Genomic DNA, 22,442 nt, shown 5'->3' with positions numbered 1-22,442 from the left:
CTCTGGAGCCAGTCGACGCGCCACGGCGTGCGTAGGTGGACCGGTGGTGATGATCTGATGAACGACGTCATGCTTCACTGGCTTTGTCCAGTCTGGAGGGGCAGTCAGGGAAGGAAACTCGTTCAGCAATTCCCGGTACGGAGAAGGTAGGTCGCAAAGAAGCGTAAATGCGAACGCATGGACTGGAGACGATTTGCCGATGACAGAAAGGCCGGTTGTGGCGTCCAGGATTCTTTTTCGGGCCATGTCAACCAGGAGGCCGAAGTGCGAAAGGAAATCGGCTCCTAGAATGGCGTGACTCACGTTGGCCACGAGGAAAATCCAGCAGAACGCACGGCGTAGGCCGATGTTTACCATCAGGGATTTTTTTCGGTACACGGGAATGCTGGACTTGTTCATAGCTTGGAGATGGCACAGTGGTGCTTGAGTGCGGTCACAGGAATTAGCGGGGAGCACACTCACTTCAGCACCAGTGTCAACTAGGAAACGTTGGCCACTGGTTGCATCTGTGATGTAGAAGAGGCGACTGTCGCTGGCTTGGGAATCGGTCGCCGCCGCTAACGATCCCTCGTCCCGTTTCCCGGCCAGCCGCAAGGACGGGTGCAACGTTGCGCCGCTGCACCGAAGCGGCGAAGCACAATGAATCAGGGTGTTGAGGTGGCTGGCGCGTTGTGCCTTCCTGGCGAAATACTTGCGGAGACGGGATACGGCGAGAAGGGCAAAACCGGCGAGCTCGAGGGTTGCGAGGCGGCGGCGAGCTGTAACCAGCCGAGGCGACAAGCTCCTCCAAGTTTTGCATGCGCTCTCAGAGAGCGGCGAGGTCGTCGGATAGCGGTGAGGGCAAAGGAGTAGCAGGCGCCGCCACGGTGGTATGGTCGGAAGATTGAGCGGATGCCACCGTGGACAAAGGCGGATGCAACGTGGCGACTTCCATTATCTTGTCAGCATGCGCGGCCAACGCGGATAAGGGAAGGTCAGAAGCAGTCGCGAGGATCATCTGCACAGAAGAGGGGAGCCGTCGCAGGAAAAGTTCCTTCAACAAACGGGAGTCCGTGGCAGAAGGTGCGTCGCCGAGCAGGGTTTGCAGTTCGTGAAGGAGCTGCGAAGGTCGACGGTCACCCAACTCCTCTGCAGAAAGCAGCCCCTGGAAACGCTGCCGTTCCGAAGGGCTCGTGCGGCTCAAGATGGCAGCCTTCAACGTGTCGTAAGGGTTCGTGGTAGGCGGGTTGGCAAGGATGTCACGAACCTCAACCGCGATCTCAATAGGCAGTGACTGTTGTAGATGGTTGAAGCGGGTCTCTTGCGACGTGATGTGACTCACTCGGAAACTTGCCTCGGCTTGAAGGAACCACACGTCGGGGTGCTTAGCGCTGAAGGGGGGCAAACGGCAAGCGACGGCGGAGATGCCAGGTGAAGAGGCAGCGGAGGACACAGAAGGACCGCTGGCATCGCGGGGAGGGTCCATTCTGAGTACGTGGCTCCGCTGCAACATCCGGGTCACCAATGTCGCGACGGCGACAGAGAGATGAGAAGACACACGTCTGCACGCTACAGCGCCGTGGACCCAAACTGAGGTCCCCGCTTTATTCCACGCTCGTGCCCACCGCGCACCGCAAGCGCGTGGTCAGCACTCACCACTCGTGGCTCAGCCCCAGCGTCATCGTTGCTGGAACGTGCCCGTTTGCGGCAGCAGACGACGCAAGCTGCTGGGGCGCCGCCACAGTGTCTTGTATTTCTTGCCTAAAAGCCTGTTCGATAAACCGCACCGGTGTGCCTGTTCTTCCCCAATAAACTACACCGGCGTGCACCATCTGTCCTGGATAAACCAGCCGCGCACAGAGAGAGTCGGCGGGGCACCGGGGTGCAGTTCCAAGACACGTCGCGATTGTACAACGCCCGGGAAGCGGCTTCCTCCGCCGCCTGCTGCAGCGAGGGCGCATCGACGCACTCGTGTGAAGGCCGAAGGAGCTGCATATTGTTGCTGACGAGGATGAGCCGCTTGCGAGTTCATCGGGCAACGATGAGCAGCCAGAGATGGTAAATGAGGACGCGAACTTGGTGTACTGCAAAGAAGGCTGCATACATTGCCAGCCAGTTGGAGATTGGCATTTGTTTCATTAGACTGAATTATGAACAGTCACTGGAGTGCCTAGACCGTGAAGACCTACATGCTTTGCTGTAGTGGAAAGGCGGAACAAAAAAAATTAAAGCTGTTCCACTCAATGTGAAAGCTGTCAGAAGTGCAGAACAGTGACAAGCCATAATGGGCTGTAGTGCCGTTATCCGCTCAACTGCTACCACCCAATGCCTTTCAAATTTCCTGCCTTGTATGCATGTTTGCATTTATTGGCGCAAGGGTAACTAAGACCAAAGAGCGCCAAAACTATGTTACGTGGTCTTTCATAGTCGGGTTACGTGCTCTTTCATAGTTACGTGGTCTTTAAAGGGACACTGAAGTGAATTTGTCAAGCTCCCGTTTTTGCTTGCACTGTGTAGACTGGCTCAAATTAACACACTATTCATCGTTTATCCGGTTGACAAATCGGTAATTATTTTACAAAGCGCGAAAGAAGAAAAACTACTATGCGCGGTTTGCGGCGGCCGCACCAACTAAAGGCGGCGACGTCAGGAGGGGGGGCACCGTGATTGGACGATGCCCAAGGTTAGCAATCAAAAGTTTCGGTTTCGGTTCTGTAAAACAACATGCTTGACATCTGATGGCGTTGTTGGATGGGCATTCTCGATTTCTCAATTATCGCCGTATCGCGCTTCTGTCATGTTGTCGGCTGTCAAATGTCTAAGATAAACCTCCCAGGGCGGCTTGGAATCGTAGAAATCACTAGACGAGGCCTACGCAGTGGATGAACGCCCTCCGCGTCACCGCAGACTCTCAAATGCCATGCGCTTTTCCCGCATATTCGGAGCTTGCCTCACTCATGTCTGTTCGTAAAAAGCTAGTTCGCACCAGGCCAAGGGTGTGCTGATTCAGGCCTGGGCCCACTGCCCGCAAGCAGTCGGTGCTTGTGGCAACAGCACGCCAACGAGAACTCGCTAGCGCGTCATTGTCAGTATGCGCGCGTTCTGCGATCTCGCTCGTGGAGCAGTGAACGTTACGGCCCAAAAATGGTGAACTCAGTTCAGAAAACATCGGCCGCATACGAAAAAATCAACTTACAAAAATAAAATACATGTAACCTGGGGGGTTCGAACTTGCGACTTTCCAAACAAATTCCAGCGCCTCAGACCGCTAGACCACGAGCCGGCGCTGACCGGTTTGGATATATAAGGTTTATAATGTATGACCAGTTTACACTTTTATTTATTTTAAGCATTTTAAGTACTTTATGTGACTATTTGTTGTATATCACTCCTGCAGTAACTGTCCCCCAAACTTCCACAATATCTCACGTCTAGCAATTGCATTTCTTTGACGGAAAAGCGTTCGCAGATGTGCGGTCGTGCTGCTGACCGCTGTGCTTGTTTACCCCGCTGTGCTTGTTTACCCAGCGCAAAAAGTGCTTCCTGCTCCCTAGTTTTGCGCTGTACGGTAAAAGTTTCAGTTGATTTTATTTTCTTAGTACCTATATTGACTTCGCAGACTCTTCTTCCGCCTTCAATTGGCCTTTGATTTTCCTACTAGCGTAAAGTCAGCGAAGCGTCGCATGTGCACTTGTGTGGAGCGACCCGGACTCTGAGTTTGACACAGTGTACAAACTAACAAAGTAAGAAAAGGCACATTCTTTCATTCACAAAGGTGTTGTGGCTTAGTTTCAATTGAGCGAGCGAATAGGGACGACCCGTCGGCGGCCGGCGGACGAAACGCTGGGCCGACTGACTCGATCGGTAGGTCGGCTGGTCGGCGAACCGTGCAGTAGCGCAGCCATTTTCCAGCTCATCTCCTGCTGACGTCACACGAAAACGCCACAGAAAATGGGCGAGCGTAAAGAGAGGAGGACAGCATTTTCGAACTGATTTTTCTACTAAATAAATTCGCGTAAACGCGGCCAGAGTGGTCGAAACAATGCCTACGGACTCCGAACTACAATTTGCGCTAGTAATCCCGCAATGTTTACAAATCACTTCAGTGTCCCTTTAATAGTCATGTATGAAATGAGTATGATATATCCTAAAATACTGTATATATGTGTGTAGACGGCCCGTAGACTAAAACATGGAGATGTTCATGATGGTGGATGAAAGGGACTATGGATGGAACGTGACTGTAGCTTGAGCCAAAGAGCATGCTACGAGAGCGGCCCCTCGTGCAAACACCGAGAACATCAGGGCCTGGCTCAATGCTCGTGGGCTCCGAGCTCACGCACTGTATGAGATGAGCTTTAAAAACTTGATTTCTGCAAGATAACTTAAAAGAGAATAGATTGTGAACACAGGCTCATCTCCTAAAAACAGTGACGGGTGTAGTGGAATGTTGAAGGTGTATATTTTTGGGAAATGCCGTTTTCTGGCCTCATTGCAGGATGTGCACTCAACACATGGAGGACGGAGAGCCGGCCCCCACACTTGTCACAAACCGGTGGGAGTGCGCCATTCAAAAGATATGCGTGTGTAGCGCAAGTGTGACCTATGCATAGTCTGCAAATCAATACTTCAATGAATCTGTTTAGTTTTTCTGTTGCCTATCTTCCTAGGTGTGGTTTTAGTGAGTGGAATTAGTTGTCTGTGCGTGTGTCCTATGTGTTCTGCCAGCATTTACGGATTCCCCTTCAGATCACTGGCTTCAAATCGAGATAAGGGAGCTGCGCTACGTCAACACCGCTACGGAGGACCGCCGAAGCGGCGTTCTGGTCAGCAATTTCATTGCCCAGAATGCCACTGTGTCCAGGGATCCAGCAAACAAGTATTTTTAGTTGTAATTTATAAGCAGTCACAAGAGCTTTAAAAAAGTGATTGAGGACAACATTTTTTGTAGGTTTAAAGCAATCTAGTGCCATAACGACACTTAGGGAGTCTGTAGATAATTGATTTTGTATTTTGCTCTGTGTAATGTGCTCCACTGTGATTAAAATACCATAAGCTTCTGCTGTAAAGATACTGCTATTTTTTCTTGTGCTGGCGAAATACGGGCCGTGTGCAGCACACGACACAACGGAAGCAGACTTTGAGGCATCCGTGTAAAATGAGGTGTATGGATATGCGTGTTGTAAATGTACAAAATGCTGTAAAATCAATACACGAGGTGCACGGCGCTTATTAATGAGCTTAAAGGATGTGTCGCAATGAATCGCTGACATTTCCCAAGGCGGGACTACATCAGCGGTGGAGGTCTTCATGCCCTCATGAAAAGATACCCCCTATTTCTTCTGCAAGGCTTTTGACACGAAAGGACACAGGGGCAGGGATCGAGGGGCGTGCCAGATACAAACGGGCAGACGAGGCGTCGTTCAGAATAGAACTGCACGGGTGATTCTTCATAGACATTGTTCTGATAGCATAGAGCAGTGCTGTACAAGCACGCTGGTGCCCTAGGCACCAGTGGTCACATTCGACATAAAGACTTTGAATTGGACTTGTCCTGAATGCTCCTGAAGCAAGGCGAAGGCCCAAATGTAGCACTGGGTCTAACCTTTTTAGGGCAGTTTTAGACGCGGACCCATAAATTACGCTTCCGTAGTCTATACGCGACCTAACTAAACTGACAAATAGCATAGAAGGCAGTCTTTATCAGCACCACAAGACTGATGCGACAACATTTTTAAAATGTTTATGGTGTTTAGGCATTTCTGTTTGAGTGTCTTTATGTGCGGTATGAATGTAAGCTTTTGGTCAAGTATAACACCTAAAAACTTTTGTTCTTTCTTCACAGGAATTCGTTCTCCGTTCAGTGTGATGTCGGGTTCTGGATGAATTCCCCGCTGTCTTGTGAATAAAACACATGTACTTTTCTGAGGATTCAGTTTAAAACCGTTTTCTTCTGTCCATTTCGCAAGCCTGTTTACACCTAACTGTATCTGCCTTTCACATATGGACAGGTTGCATGATCTAAAGCTAATATGGACGTCGTCAACATACATTGAGTAGGAGATTGTGGGTGGCAACGATTTCCCAAGCGAATTCATTTTAACTACAAACAGAGCACAGCTTAATACTCCACCTTGAGGAACACCATTTTCTTGTACCGTATTTATTCGAATCTAGGCCGGCCCCGATTCTAAGCCGACCCCCGAAAGTCCGAAGGCGCGAAAAAAAAAAAAACTTACCTCGAATGTAGGCCGAACAAAAAGGCAAGGTCAGCGTTCACAAAAAGAAAACACGTTTATTGAACATGAAGATGCGGTGCTGGAACTCAATCAGTTTCTCTTCAAAATCACCGGGCAACTTCTGGGCGATTGAGGTTCGACGACGGAGGCTAAAGCCGAAGTGCTTCATGAATTTCTGTAGCCAGCCCCGACTGGCTTTGAGGTGTGCCCGCGATAAGCCTCGTTCCCTTAAAAGCTACCTTGCTTTTGCCTGGAGCCCTTCCGTCGTTACTGGAAGGGCAGCTGCTCGCTGCGTCTGAACGAAGTCAGCCAATGCCATCTCCATTTCATGGTGACAGCATTCTCGTGGTCCGGTGATTGCCAACCTCGTTGCGGCGCACGCAAATATCCTCTCCCGTTGCGTCCTCCAACGACGGACATTTTTTTCATCCACGCCGAAGTCCCGCCCGGCTTGAACGTTCGACGACAACTCCGCAGCTAAAACAACTTTGCTTTTAAAAGCGGCACTATTATGGCACCGCTTCTTTTTGCGCTGTCAAAACCAAACGCCACACCGCACGCAGGCCCAACGTTACTAGATAGGTTCAGTTGTCAAACTCCGCCGCGTTTCGTGGGACTGCCACCTCACGCGGGAGCCAGTGGCGCTGCAGTCGCAAGCGGATCCGTCGCGGCAGCCGAGGCCTGGCTGCCGTCCGGTCGCATCGTCTGATTTCGGTGTCGGCAGTATCGTCTCGTCGCAAGTGCGGTGTGGTTCGTGAGCGATTGCTGTTTGGTGGTGTTGGGTGGTGTAGTTTATTATGGGAAAGTGCGTGCCATAACCATCTTTGTGAGAAACATGCCGACGTGCTGCGTGCCCGGCTGCACGAGTGGCTATCAAAATGACGCAAACCGCTCACAGTGGCATTTTTTTTGTGCACCGAGTGACGAAGGACTGCGCTCCACGTAGGATAGAGCGATTCCACGGGCGGACAAAAGCCAAAAAAGACAAAAAAAAAAGGTCGATGGCATCGAACGCGTCATTGAGAAAACAGAAAAAAAGGAAGCTTTCGGTGACCTCTTTTGGGATATCCTGGAGGAGCTATCCCAGAACACTAGTAGTCCGGGTTGGATGCAGTGCCCACTTTGAAGAGCTGAGTGCCCACGTCTTGAAGTTTTACCTAGTGACACGGATGCACTTTTACACAAAGTTCCTGCACCAGCAAGAGAATGCCAGCATTCAAGTGAAGGCAGCAAGAAAGCGTGCAAAGTTGATTTAGAGTGTGACGTCAACTGAGTGAAGTGCTAAAAGTATTGTGTTGTAAATGTCGAACAAGCATTTGGGCAATACTATCATTTCATGTTGCAAGTGCATGGAATAAACTATGTTAACTGCAGATGAATTATTTGTTTTATTCTTCTTGAATGTACAAATTATTTACTTTATCCAATAATACTGCTTGGTGTAGTTAATGTCCAGTACCGATGTCACGGAGAAATTGTGGGCTGGAAGGTTATGAAAAATAGCAATTATGTTTTTTCGCAGTCCTTTTCGTGAAAGATTTTCGTTTTTTTTTTCGTGCAGTCGTAATAACTTGAAATTTGTACGGAAGTGACAAGCCTCTCTTTCTTTAGGGGTATTTTTCCGATGCTATTGAGTACTGAAACTTGATTAGAAAAAAAAAACGCTAAGTTATGGATTGGCATTCACTAATGTACACACCTGCTTCATAAGAAAGCACTTCGATCTTAGCCGAAAGACCGAGAAGCGATAAGACATTTACCTGCAATCAAATGGCGGTACAATGAATTGTTAAGTCTGAGACATCATCCTGCTCCTCATTAACGTCATTCTATCCTCGCGTCTTGGCGAGAGGTCTCACAAACCGTCCACGCAATGATATATTGTGGCACCAGCTTCTCGCAAACGTCTCGGCGAAAGCTTCGCTGCAAAGAAAAAAAACGTTCGGATTGATAAAGCACTTGTAGTGTGTTATGTACGAAACTGGCCGCAATTATTGCTAGATTACCGGTGAATATGTACAGCTGAATCCAAAATGTGAATGCCGCGGGTATTGCATGCGTCAATCCCTAAAAATTACGGTTCTGGTCGTGGCCGAGCAAATAAAGGGAAAAAAAACTGTGTTCTGTGTGTTTTACCGTCTGATATGGGCAGTCTTCTGACTCATAAGGCAAAAAATCGGTCATATTATAGTAAACAAGCCTCTACACGAAGTTTTAGTGCCCATAAACGCGCGAACAAGTGCCTGTGCTTAGCAGACGACGTGGAGCAAAGTGGAGCCGGGTGGAACGCTACCGCCACCTGGTGACACGTTCAAGAAACGGTGCCATTTTCAATGCATGGGACGAATGGGGAGTTTGACAACTGAACCTATCTAGTAACGTTGCGCAGGCCACTATCTGCACAATTCAAAATGGCGGCCTATGGCCCTTAATGGCTACTGGCTCGTCTAGTAATGGCTACAATACTTTCTTTTCTGGGTGGCGCTAGCTGTGCACCACTTAACTTGGAAATTGGCGCGTATTTCAAAATCCTCGAATCCAAGCCGACCCTGGAGTTTGATATATCAGTATTTCAAAAAAACTATCGGCTTAGATTCGAATAAATACGGTATGTACGTTCTGGATACCACTGTCCCTACTCTAACCCTAAATGTTCGCTGTGACAAACAACTTTCAGTAGTGTTTAACATGTGCCCAGACACACCGAAAGCCTTGAGATCAAGCAGTATGCCGTGGCGCCAAGTTGTGTCATATGCTTTTTCCAAGTCAAAGAAAACAGAAAGACAGTGCTGTTTGTGGATGAAAGCATCTTTGACATATGACTCAAAGGCTACTAGCTGGTCAGTTGTGCTTCAACCTGATCGATAACCCGCCCGACAACTGTCCAGGATGCCGTTATATTAAAAATAATGCATTAGCCTCTTATTTACCATTTTTTCAAAACGCTTTCCCAGGCAACTTGTCAGAGCTATTGGTCGGTAACTGGTAGGTAGTGAGGCATCTTTCCCTTCCTTTAATAAGGCAGCTACAATAGCTTCTCTCCAAGCCCTCGGACAGTATCCTGCTGCCCAAATTTTATTGAATAAGTGCAGGAGTGTTTGGAGAGTTTCTGTGTGCAGATGTTGAATCATTGTATACGACATCTTATCTGCTCCTGGCACAAAGCTTTCAGAGATGAAAGCTTTGTAACAACACTCAGCGAGTCTGCGTATATAACTGAGCTCTTAATTTTGTTTTGGAGAATGTGGTTCAAAGCTAGCAGGATGCCATATGCCTCTGCAGTAAATATAATAGTGCTCCTGTTCATTGTTTTGGACAAAGTGAATATGGGGCCAATTGCAGCACAAGACACCACTGCAGAAGTCTTCGAGGCATCTGTGTAGAATTCAGCTGCCTTGTATTTGTCCCTGAGTGACAGAAAGTGCTGAGTAATAACAAAGTTTGGCACATTTTTCTTTTGCAGTTCTCTGAAAGACATGTCACACTGAATTGGGCAAATGTCCCTCTGAGCAACCAACTCATGAATGGAGGTGCCGTAAACTTCAGCAAGAGGAACTTGTAGGTCCTTTGAGAGGCGTGACACTGCCAAAGGGAAGGGTGGTTCTATGGATGGTCGATTTTCAAAAAGTTTATTATTAGTGTTATTCTTCATTATAGCATTCAAAGGGTGTTCCTTCATAGAAGTAGTCTTTGCAGCATACATCAGAGCTGTGTAAGTGCGCTGGTACTCCAAGGACCACTGATTAGATTCAACGTGAAGGGATGGAATGGGGCTTGTTCGATATGCACCTGTTGCGAAGCAAAGCCCCAAGTTGTATACTGGGTCCAACATTTTCAGTGCTGTTGTGGTTGCAGACTGGTATACAATACATCCATAGTCAATCCTTGACCTTACTAGGATATTTAGAAGTGAAAGCAGACACTTTGTGTCCGTTCCCCATGACTGATGCGATAGTACCTTTAAAATGTTCATCGTTTTCAGGCATTTCCTTTTTAGTAATTTTAAATGCGGTATAAATGTGAGTTTGTGGTCAAGTAAAATACCCAGAAACTTGTGTTCATTTTTTACTGGTATGGGCTGACCTTGTAATGTAATACAGCTGAACCTCGTTATAAGAGACACTGATGTAAGAGACAAATGGGTATAAGAGACACTGTTGACCCACATGGTTGGCTGCCCTATCTTTCCCATTAAATCGACCTCTTTTATAACAGACATCGGATGTAGAAGATTGGTTATAAGGGACAAGTCATCCTTGAACTTTAATCAATAATCTCGCTTGTAACAGACATTTTAACTTCAGACGCACTGCCACCAGTCACTAATTGCAGTTGCTTCCATCCTGGAAGCACAGGTGAATGACAGACGCCTGCAGTCACTATTTATTATAACTTCAGCAAACACACAGTGGTTCAGTCAGCTATGAAATGATGATGAGAAGCCCTGCCAATGGAAATGCAACTTACAGAAGTGGTTGAAGCTCACTGCCATCTATTGGATGGAGTGCGATCGCACATGCGGGTTCTCCCACTCGCATAGCTCCCAATCAAGAAGCATCGCAGATGTTGAGTCCTGCAAGCATAATGAATAGCCCGAGCCCACAGCGGAAGAAGCTGTGCGCTCTGCCTATTCATCAGGCTTGTGAACTCAACATGTACGATTCATCTTCCACAAACGAGGAAAGAAAAAAAAGCTTGCAGAATCGGTTGTAAAATACAGTGTAAATACAGTCATGAAGCAAACAAGATTCGGAACTGTTTCATAAATTCTGGGGGCCGAACATAAATTAGAATGGATCTTTTGCAACATGCTGTAGCGTTCTTTTGAGCTTATTTTAGTCATATGGTGCCCACATTGAACTAGGGTCTGATTAGTAAGTGAAAAAATGGTTCCCTGCTTATAAGAGACATCTGATATAAGAGACAGAAACTGCTCCCCGGTACGTGTCTCTTATAAAGGGGTTCAACTGTACAAGGAGGGGGATGGACACCACGCCGCCTGGAAAATACAACAACAGCACTTTTATCAGCATTAAACATAAACCCGTTCTTGTCAGCCCATGTAACCAGTCTGTTGACACTTAATTGGATTTGGCGTTCACATATCAATAAATTACAGGAATTCAAACTAACTTGAATGTCATCAACATAAGTGGAGTATGAGACAGTTCGTGGAAGAACATTTTTTAGTGAACTCATTTTTACAAGAAAAAGTGCGCAGCTCAGCACTCCCCCTGGGGTACACCATTTTCTTGAACAAAGGTTCTAGACAGCAAGTTACCCACACGAACACGAAATGTGCGATCAGAGAGATAGTCCATAATAACGTTGAGCATATTACCAGTAAGGCCAAATGACTGCAAATCTAGCAATATACAGTATCGCCATGTTCTATCATACGCCTTCTCCATGTCAAAGAACACAGTAAAGCGGTGTTGCTTTGGATGAAGGCGTCTTTCACATATGATTCAAATGCAAACAGGCTATCTGTAGTTGACCTTCCAGACCTGAAGCCTGTCTGATTTTTGTCTAACAGACCATTAAACTCGAGAAAGTACAATAGTCGCCGATTCATCATTTTTTCGAGCAGCTTCCATAAACGGCTAGTCAAGGCGATGGGTCTGTAACTCGCAGCAAGACAGGATTCTTTTCCTTCTTTTAGAAGCGGTACAACGATACCCTCTTTTCATGTTCTTGGAAAGCGACCAGTTTGCCATATTTTGTTAAAGAGAGAGTATTGCATGCAGGGTTTCACTGTGTAGGTGTCTGATCATGTCATAGCTGATTCGGTCAGCTCCAAGGGCTGACTTACCACATGTCGAGAGTGCACTCATCAATTCAAGCATGGTAAATGGAGCATTATATCCCTCATTCGAGCGTTGGTTCACACGAAGGGGCTGACGCTCTGCTGCCTTCTTATGCTGTAAAAATGTTTGTGTATAATGTGAAGAACTGCATACAAGTTCAAAGTGTTTCCCAATTGCATCTGCTTGATCTTTTACAGAGTTACCCCCACTACTTACTAGGGAAATAGGATGACTCTTGTATCCTTTCAGCTTCTTTATTCTAGTCCAGACTTTCCTAGAATCTGCATAAGAATTTATAGATGATATAAAGCTGGTCCAACTTTCGTTTTTCGCCATACGTCGCGTACGCTTCCCTTTAGCTTTTGCCTGCTTAAACTTGAGAAGGTTGTCGGCCGTGGGATAGCGGCGTAAAAGTGCCCACGCCTTGTTCTGTTCTACCGTGCACGTGCACAGTCCTCATTCCACCATGGTCTGGGTTTTTGGGAGAGTTAAAAAAAGTCTCTGGAATGCTTTTCTGAGCAGAGTCAAGAATGTGGGCTGTAATCAGTAAACTTGCTGCTTCAACATCTAAATGGCATATTGTTGTAGGGGGTAGCCTGGAAAGTTCTTTGTATGTTTTCCAGTCACCTGCTTGTAATTTAAATGTTCGAAGTGGTTCTGTGCCTTGAGAGTCATTGTTTACAGCCATTAGTTTTGCAGGAAAATGATCACTGCCATACAGGTTGTTAAATACGCTCAATCAAGCATAGGCAGTAAGATTGCAGAGCCAATTGCAAGGTCTATTGCTGAGTATGTGTGGTGTGTGGAGTTGTAATATGTGGGGCGTTTCTTATTAAGGATGCAACATCCGGATGTCGTGACAAACCTTTCAATGAGTCGCCCTCGAGCATCGGCTCGCACAGATCCCCAGATGGGGTTGTGAGCATTAAAATCACCGGTTATGATGTAAGGTTCAGGTAGTTCATTGATTAGATTTTCTAATTCGACGTTGGAAAGGCGATAGTCGGGTGAAATGTAGGGAGAGCAAACTGTCACTAGTTTGCCAAAAACTATGGCTCTGACAGCTACAACTTCGAGTGACGTCTCTAGCTGGAGGTACTGACAAGCCACAGATTTTTGGAGTACTACTGCCACACCACCAGACGGCTGGATGCAATTTTGCCTGTCCTTACGGTAAACAATGTACTGTGTTAGGAAGTTTGTCTGTGATGGGCGCAGGTGTGTTTCTTGGAGACACAGTATTTGTGGTTTGTGATTGGTGAGGATGTCATAAATATCGTCTAGATTTCTTAACAACCCCCTACAATTCCAGTACATAACACTTTCAGCAGCCATGAAAATCAGCAAAAGAGAAAAAAGGATCATGTTCTGGATGATGTTTTTTCTCCTCTTTTTAGCAGGCCGTGTTTCGGGGCCCTTCTGAGCAGGTTCACTTAGGTTGTGGGGTCATTTCCAGGGGCAACGACTTTACTGGCCTTTGGTTTGGTCGGTTTGCCACGACCTGTGGCACCGCGGTTCTCCTGTGATGCCTCAGGAGCAGACGTACTTGGAGAGACATCCATGGCCTCAACCGCGGTTTCTGAAGTTGAAAGATTGTCAGGACCAGACTTTGCGCTTGAGGCCGTAGCCACAGCACTGGGCACAGCTGGAACCGCATTACCCACAGGAGCAGCCTTCTGCTGTTGCCCAGGTGCCTGAGACGAGGCCAGGTCAACATCGCTGACCTGGACAGGAGTCGTGCTGGCGGCCTTTCGCCCAGCACTAGGTCGGAGTGCAGCAGCAGAGGCCACGGTAGCGACTTTCTGCTGCTGAGTGGGGGGCTGCGACGGGACCAGGTCAGCTTCGCTGTACTGGGTGCCCGCATCTATCAGACGACGCCCCACCCCCCGACGAGCTGCGTCTGCGTAACTTTTGCCCGACAGCAAGGCATGCTTCAGGTGTGCTTGTGGGAACGTTAGGTTCTCTGTGACTTTCAGATGATTTCTTTTTCTTTCTCGAATGATGGACATGCACGTGAGAAGGCAGGGTGTGGTCCACTGCAGTTTGGGCATTTCACTTGTTGCTTGTTACAATCGTCACTGGTGTGGTCAGTGCTTGCGCAGTGAGCACAGATGGATCGGCCACGGCACGACAGAGTTCCATGGCCATACTTCTGGCACTTGAAGCACCTTCACGGATTAGGTATGTATGGACGCACTGGACAGGAAATGAATGTGGCATGGACCAATTCGGGAAGTGTTGGACGATTGAAAGTCAAAACAATGTGCTTAGTTCGGATTGCCTCACCTGCGCAACGCATAGTTATCCTCCGCACAGCTGTTACGCCTTGGTCTTTCAGCCCTTCGAGATGAATGTTTTCACTCTCATGATGTAGTTCTCGTTCAGAGGTGAAGCCTTGGGTTGTGTTTAGACTACGATGTGGCATGACCGTCACTTTTAGTTGAGCCAGGGGGTCCTGTTTCAGGAGGTTTTCACTTTGGTTTTTTCTTTGTACTCCTACCAGCACGTCGCCTGAGGCAAGTTTTTTTGCATGGTAGTCTTTCCCAACAATGTTCTCGAGGCATTTTGCAATGAGGAACACAGATTTTTTTTTTGCTTCGGAGTGTACCACAAGGTATTTGTTAAAGGTTTCGACAGGTAGAGCTGCTCTGATGCTAAGTACTTCAGTGCAGCCCCTTCTCAGGGACCGATCAGTTTTTCTTGGGGTGGAAAAATAAGCCATAAATGCACAGTGTACATTCGGTAGCAAGGCCGGCCGCCCACCACCGAACCCAACAAGGGAACGTGACTTCCCATGCTAGCCGTACCTTGCCACTATAATCCTATGCTCAGGATCGAGAGTGACGTCTTTGCATAGGATTAACTCTCGCCACCTGGAAAAGCCTGAGATAAGCCTAGAGATAAGGAAGAAATGAGATGACAGGACAGGGTTAGGAAATAAAATAGGAAAGAGAAAGAGTTGAGAGGAGGACAGGAAAAGGCGACTGGCTGGTTCCCCCCCGGGCGGGTTAGACCGGGGGCATCATAAGTGGCGTGTTGCCGCCGCCGGGGGGCCGCGAAGGTCCCAAAGCCTGGTGGGCTCAGCCACCAGGACACCCATTTCCCAGTGGGCTGGACCCGAGCACGTGTGGGTCCAGCCCACATGTGCTCGGGTTCGTGGTGTTGCAAATACCAAATTCCTACAGGTGTAGGCACCCCTGCGGAGCTCAGGACCGTGGTGGCGCTACTCACCCACTCCGCCTAAGAGTGGCTGGCTGACCACTCCTCGGGCCACGTCACTCCCAACTCATGGCCTCCTAGTTCTCCAGATGGAAATCGGCTTGACTACTACTCCATCTGCTAACGAGAGACTAACGTGAGAGTCTAATGAAGAGCCGCTTAGTACAAAAGACTTGCTGAAGGCCACCATTGCTCACTCAATGGCCAACATCTCTAACCACATGGAGCAATTTTTGCGGGCCACGCGACAAGCGATGCGACAGGGATCCACATCGCTCATCCCAATCACTCACTGAGGCAGCCACATGAAAGCAATCGCGTGAGCGACGCGATGAGCCATCCTAATATTGCCGCACAGCGCCCAATACGATTATCGAAATACACACGGCCGCAAGGTTTTTTTTTATGTGTGCATTTGTCATAAAAACTGGAAATAAACGTACAGTAATCCTCGTTATAACAAAGTCAGCCGGACGGCGAAAAATTTCGTTATAAGCGTTATTTCGATATAAGTGACCACTTGAGAAAAGCTGAACAACTTCAGCTTTAATTGTGGCAAACTGTGACGAATCAAAACACCGTGTGTTCAGTGAAACAAAACTTTGCTCAGGTACAAAAAAGGCAGTGAGCGTTGGCTGTTTCACGTTCTTGCCGGGCGCGAGCAACCCCTGCTCCAATTTGACCAGCACTGCATGAAGCTGTGGTCACCGCACATGCACGCAACCTTATTTCGCAGCAGGTGTGCGCCACAGTTGGCACTTCGCGCAGCTCTTGGTCCTACTCGGGGCCACCAACCACAGTGTCAACTATCTCCGCATCCATCGCTGGGGCGACCACGGGAGCCGCAGCGTCAGCCAACGCAAACGCCTCCAGGTCGCCTTCTACCCATTAGCCAGAAATTCCACCTCTGCCAGGCACGGAACGCAACGAGAGTTTCGCACTGGAAAGCGCCGCAAATGGCGAGGCTCAAGTTCGAGGTTGCTTTTGCTGAGCTCAAAAAAACGACTAAGCGCTCATTGTGGGCACACAGTGCAATCGTGAAAACTGACCAGCTTTGCACTAGGGGCTTTCCATGATAACTAGGCAATTAGTTCCCAAGGTGTGCAGCCTTGAAGTTTGCAAAACAAGTGTTTTTCGGCGGCCTGTTGTTGAACACACTGCTACTTCTACTGTTCGAGTGTCCGTGTTTGTGCACCATCGTGACCACGTCATTGTCCAATGCCTAGGAAGAAAATTCTATCACCCTACCACACATTTGGAACGTTTGCCTAAAGTAGGCTGATGCGAATTGAGCATAACGGGCTCGAGAAAATTGCCGGCGAAACACCAGCTTACACTGACCCGCCATGTTGACAGCCTGACTTTGCTGGGTCGCCGCCGCTCGGCTACGCCTCCGCTCGCCACTTTGATCTAAGCGGGTCAAGCTCTTCGTGGGCTTCGAGTAATACGGCCTCAAATTCATGCGTTTGGGTTGGGACCAGAGAAAATTTCGAATAAAGCAATATTTTGAGTAAAGCGATTTCGTTATAACGCGGGATTACTGTACTTCAATGAGCACAGGGTCGTGCTTTTCTAGGATGAACTGTGCTGCCACTCGCCCCCTTCCCCTCGCTCTCTCCCCAAGCCAGAAGTTGCGCCCCTTACAGCTCTCCAATTGGCTAGTCGCTCAGGCCACTATCGGGAGGTGAGAGACTTTTTCTGGTGACCCAGAACCGAGCGATTCGATGAGCGATTTGGTCCACGGTGAAAAGTAGTTTGTCGTTAGTCTCGTCGCTCCCCAAATCGCTGGCAAAATCGCTCCGTGTGGTTAGCGCCTCAGGAGCACCTGATTCATGCATGCAGCCATTTCTGAAGCTGAATCGAATTGCTTATTGCTGCCAATGGCGAATTCCTGGAGTAGTTATGGAAATAGACCATAAGAGATGTACTTCGCAAAAATATGTCTGATTTTGCAGGAGATATCCTGCTGTGCCTGGAGCCAACATTCTGTTCCCAAATACCTCGCGCACCCTGTACAAGCACGTACGAGTTTAGAAGCGCAGGTGCGCCTTCCCCCGTCTGTGCTCTTTGAAGAGCACGCACTGTTGAACTGCTGCATGACCAAGTAAAACTGTGTCCCGCCGAAGCCACACCGCGCTACGAGGCACGGGGCAGCGCAGTAGGCACCTCACTTGGGGTGTTGGCCGAAACATGGAAGACACCACGGAATTTTTACGCCTTCATAAATTCAACGCACCGGAAATTGAAGCCGAGACATTGCACGTCCCTGCAGCAACAAGAGACCATGCGAGCTAGATCTGCCTGGCAAATAAAGCCACTGTGGGATATTATTTAGAGAGTTGGCGATAGCCGGGGATGGACAGCATGGGGGGACGAGATACATACTTCTTTACAAACAACTCAAAAGTAAAATAAAAGAAAATGATGCAGGCGGCCGGGCCACAAATATCTCTACGATGTCAATCAACACCGTATATTGCGCCCTGGCCGCCCGCGTAATTTCTGTTCCTGCCTCGATCGGAAGCTCGAATGCATTGTAAACGGCCCTGTGGACAGCTGTAAACGGCCCAGTGGACAGCCATAACCTATTTCACACCCACGAATACAACACGAGCTTTGTCCTGGCGCAAACCAAGTACAGCCGGCATAGAGCTGTACGAAGGTCACACTAGTCCAGCACCAACCAAGCCCGTGGCAACATACAGAAAAGTGTTTCTGACAGCCCCTCGTAGAAGGCAGTACAGTGGTGAGCTCGCTTAGGGTTAACACTGGAGCGCATGGCCGCCGGTACTACCAGGGCAGCCTGCCGCGAGCTGCGCAAAGCGTCCCTGTGCATATCGAGCCAGAACTTGCGTACAGCGCGCGCATCGCATCATCCCAGCGTCTTTTGCTATTTGCGCGTCATCTGCTAATTGCGTCTCACTTTGAACTTCGAATCCGCAATACTTATATGAACATGTCTAATAAAAACCACAAAGGTGCTTTTTCACAGAAAATTGAATCGATGTTGTAGTGCCCAAGCTTACTTCAAGTTCTCAATTTATTTCTGATAAACATTGTGCGCATGTGTTCCTAAGGTGCCGGTGGCAAACACTTACAAAATATCAAGTGCTATTAAAATGAGCATAATTTTTTTTTTTTTTCGAGTCTGCTTGAAGCATGCTGGCGAGTTAGGATGTGACGAACCAATTGCATTGCATTCGAGCTAACGAACGAATAACCGCTGACTCAAACATTTTCCTTGCGGATTCCATCTTCCAAGATGAAGTTAGCAGACGACGCTCAGACGCTCCGATGACGCGATGCGCGCGCTGAAAGCAAAGTCTAGCTCGACACGCACAGCGCATGCGCGCTGCTTCGCACATCCCACGGTAGGCTGCTCTGATAGTACCGGCGGCCACGCGCTCCCGTGTTCACCTTAAGCCATGTTCACCTCACCGTGTTCACCACTGTACAGAACCAATTGCATTGCATTCGAGCTAACGAACGAATAACCGCTGACTCAAACATTTTCCTTGCGGATTCCATCTTCCAAGATGAAGTTAGCAGACGACGCTCAGACGCTCCGATGACGCGATGCGCGCGCTGAAAGCAAAGTCTAGCTCGACACGCACAGCGCATGCGCGCTGCTTCGCACATCCCACGGTAGGCTGCTCTGATAGTACCGGCGGCCACGTGCTCCCGTGTTCACCTTAAGCCATGTTCACCTCACCGTGTTCACCACTGTACAGTGCTCAGCGATTGAAACGCGATACTCGGAGCGCGTGGCTGCCGGTGCTTGTTGCGCCACAGGTGAGCGCTTGTGAAAGCGAGCTGACGCATTGTGGTATACAGTGAGAGCATTCGTGACGCACGCTGGCGGCATCCGGGAGACGGCCCTTCAGTGTGCGGTTCTTGGCGGCGCCATAGGGGTGCTACATGCCATGGCTTCAAAACGCTGCGCCTGCGTGCTGCGCCGCGCCGCGCGAAGCTGGGCGAGCTGGCACCACGCGAGTTATGAAGAATTTGAATGCGCATTTATCGCGATGTGTTATCGTGGCGCGCATGGCACCCAGGCGCAGCGTTTTGAAGCCATGGCATGTAGCACCCCTATGGCGCCGCCAAGAACCACACACTGAAGGGCTGTCTCCCGGATGCCGCCAGCGTGCGTCACGAACGCTCTCACCCTCACCGTATACCACCAATGCGTCAGCTCGCTTTCACAAGCGCTCACCTGTGGCGCAACAAGCACCGGCAGCCACGCGCTCCCAGTATCGCGTTTCAATCGCTGAGCACTATACATGCGTAGTGCATATAGCAGTTTCCGGTGGGACTCGACTGCATCATTACCCCCCTACTAACTCGTGTCCTGTTGCAGCGCAGCGACAACTGCCCTCCTCAGAGGTCGAGTATCTGATAGCCGTGCTGTGCTTGCACTCGACAGGTGTCCACTGGGAGATAACCTGGACAGCTCAGCTATTTCGAAGGGCTTCAGAATACGGGACCGACGAGCCAAGAATGAACAGCTTAGTTTGGCTTTGCACAGGTGCAGGCACGAGTTGTGCTATATCTTGAAAGCTTTCGAGCGCCAGGCACGAGACAGCGGAGCGGTTAATACGTTCACGCTGACGGCTTCACCTGTCAAGGGCGTAGAACCCGGCCTGAAATTCCAACCGGCCAGACCGAGAAATTCGAGCCTCGCAATCCACTGAGTTCGCCTCTGCGGGAGAACCAGGCGCTGCGCAGCAGACTCGCGGCAGCGGCACGACGCCCACGCGACACAAAATCAGCTACGCTGTAGCGCTTCGAGAGGCGTTCACTTACAAACGACGAGCCGAACTCATGCGCAGGCCTCAGCCGGAACGTGTACCTCAGGCTCTCGGGCTCGAGGATCTCGAAGAAGATGTCTTCCTTCAGGAAGCGGCTGTCCGATGACGACGCTGCAAAGAGACGCCGCCACTGGAACAACCACGCGTCACACCACCACCGGAGCTTACCTGCCAGGACATTCGCGAGAAGGCAGCAGCACGCCAGCAGTCCACTCGCTGTGTCCAATGGGCCTCGTAAAAAAACGCGTCTCTTGCGCATACCCAGTTCCCCTCCAGCTTACTCGTGTGTCAGTGGCCGCCCATTGCCATGATGGAACCACAGTTGCCAACCGACCTTTGAGACAACGTGACCCTACACTGCATATGACTGCAAGCTTTTTCCCACTCCCGGTTTCAGCTTACTCATAGGGTGGTACGACAATAATTGGAACACTTTAAAACTTTTTTCTGAGCGAACCGCCGCTCTGTTCACTGTCAAACTTCAAACGAAGGTCGCATTTTGTGGTCTATTTTGTTTGGCTATGTCTTGCGCCACACATGTGGTACAAGATGCGCTCCCCTCGCGGTGGCTGCTGCCACAAGCATATCGGGCCACGGCCGGACTGGAGCAGCGGCGAGCGCGCACTTTCATGAAACTGCGCGCCCGCCGCTCCTCCAGCCCGGCCGTGATCGGGCTAGCAGGCGCGGTACCCTGATTGGTCTGTTAAAATGACGTCTCACACACACACACACACACACACACACACACACACACACACACACACACACACACACACACACACACACACACACACACACACACACACACACACATATTAACCGGATGTGACGTTTGATTTTTTTTTTTGTTGTTTTTTTTTGGTAGGGCAGTTATTTTGCAGCGTGAGTTCAGAGGACGGTTCTCGGTTCTGTGGGTCATCCTTTGTGCAACGCCAGGCAGCCAGGTTCGAGTATGTCATTGTTGGCGACAGCCAACTCATGTGGCTGCGCTTGTTGCCGTTCGCAAGCGCACGCAAGTGCGCCTTTCATCCAGCGGCCGTGCCACAACCATCGCCTCCTTTACTACAATTATGCCTGCGGCGTCGCGCCGGGGAGCGGTTTTAGGGGCGAAGCTCCTAACGCCGAGGGTCTGTCCATCCCTTGTGTCTCGTGGTACGTGACCGCCTAGTTCGATGACTGACTCGCAGGTACGTGACCGCCTAGTTCGATGGCTCACTCGCAGGTGGCGCTACGTAACCACCTAGTTCGATGACTCACTCGCAGGTGGCGCTAGTGTGAGTGACGTGAGTGACGTCAAGTCATCGTTGTCGGCGACTCCAACATGGCCAGGGTGGGAGAGGTGATTAAGGGGAGGTGGGAGACGACGAACGCGTGAAGGTTAGTAAGCTTCCCGGAAAAAGAGTCGGGGAAGTAATGCAACAAGCGAAGGGGCAACTGTGGGATAGAATGGAGGACCGCAGCTTGGTGGTGATAATGGGGGGTGTGAACGATGTGTTGCAGGGGCGCGGGGGAGGGTTCGCAAGGCAGATTGCGAAGGGGGTCACCGAGCTGAGGGTGGTCTCGGAGGATGTGCAGATTGCGGTTTGCACGGTGCCGGAGGTGCAGAAACAAGGGGTCCACGTAGAAAGGGCGGTGGTTGCGGCAAACAGGGAGCTTTGGACCCTGGGTAAAACGATGAAGTTTGAGGTGGTCAACCTGAACCGGGACCTGGTCCGAGCAGGCCGCAACGGGGTGTTTGTGTTCGACGGCATACACTTCAGTGGCCGTCTAGCTGAGCCTGTAGGGCACCGACTGGCGGCCCGCGCACTGGCTTTTTTAGGGGGGCCCCGAACGTTCAAGAAGAAGGCGGACTGAGTGGAGGCGGTGGCGAAAGGCAGGAAGGAGGGGGCACTGATGCACGGCGACGGAAACGTAAAGCAAAGAAAAGGAAAATAAACCGTGGAACTAAAATTAGTTATATAAATATGCAAGGCGGCCGCAAGCAGGAAAAATGGATTGAGATACAAACCCAACTCGAGAAAGAAGAAATTGACGTGTACGCCCTGACTGAAACCCACCTGAGAGATATGGAGGAGCCACCAGTGATGGATGACTACGTATGGGTGGGGTGCAACAGGGCAGCGGGAGAGAGGAAAGGTGGGGGCGTGGGCATGTTGATTAGGCGAGGAGGGAATTGGCAAAGGGAGAATCAGGGCTGTGAGGAGCACTTATGGGTTTGTGGAATTGTGGGTGGAAAAAAGACACGGTTGGGAGTGGCCTATCTGTGGACAGGGAATGACGCCAGAGAACAAAATAAAGAGTTGGTGGAGTGCCTCAGGAAGAACGTAACGAAATTTAAAGAATCCGGCGAGGTGATATTAGTAGGCGACTTAAATGCCCACATTGAGGAT

At 49.6% G+C, this 22,442-nt stretch overlaps 1 protein-coding gene and 1 long non-coding RNA gene across 4 annotated transcripts in view; both read right to left on the bottom strand.

Annotated features, from left to right (window-relative positions):
* The window catches only part of LOC144156362 (protease-associated domain-containing protein 1), a 42,806-nt gene extending 22,113 nt beyond the window's left edge, over positions 1–20,693 (bottom strand). The window contains exons 1-2 of one of the 3 annotated variants that reach the window (XM_077688367.1): positions 20,221–20,693; positions 20,094–20,163 (exon numbers count right to left, since the gene is read on the bottom strand). In XM_077688367.1, coding sequence (XP_077544493.1) covers positions 20,094–20,163; positions 20,221–20,311 — 161 coding nt within the window. In that variant the 5' untranslated portion in view covers positions 20,312–20,693. Of the gene's footprint in view, positions 1–20,047; positions 20,164–20,220 lie in introns of all 3 variants that reach the window. The other 2 variants (XM_077688369.1, XM_077688368.1) reach the window with 2 other exon arrangements.
* On the bottom strand, positions 1,035–18,935 carry LOC144156365 (uncharacterized). The gene is made up of 2 exons (XR_013319756.1): positions 7,979–18,935; positions 1,035–7,700 (listed from the first exon to the last, which is right to left on the bottom strand). It is a non-coding gene; the product is annotated as an uncharacterized LOC144156365 (long non-coding RNA).
* Positions 20,694–22,442: the final 1,749 nt, after the last annotated feature.

Source organism: Haemaphysalis longicornis, unplaced genomic scaffold (genome assembly GCF_048455015.1).
Source record: "Haemaphysalis longicornis isolate Haplotype H1 unplaced genomic scaffold, Haemaphysalis longicornis Haplotype H1 scaffold_1, whole genome shotgun sequence".
Lineage (NCBI taxonomy): Eukaryota > Metazoa > Arthropoda > Arachnida > Ixodida > Ixodidae > Haemaphysalis > Haemaphysalis longicornis.
This window is presented reverse-complemented; position numbering and strand designations above follow the sequence as displayed.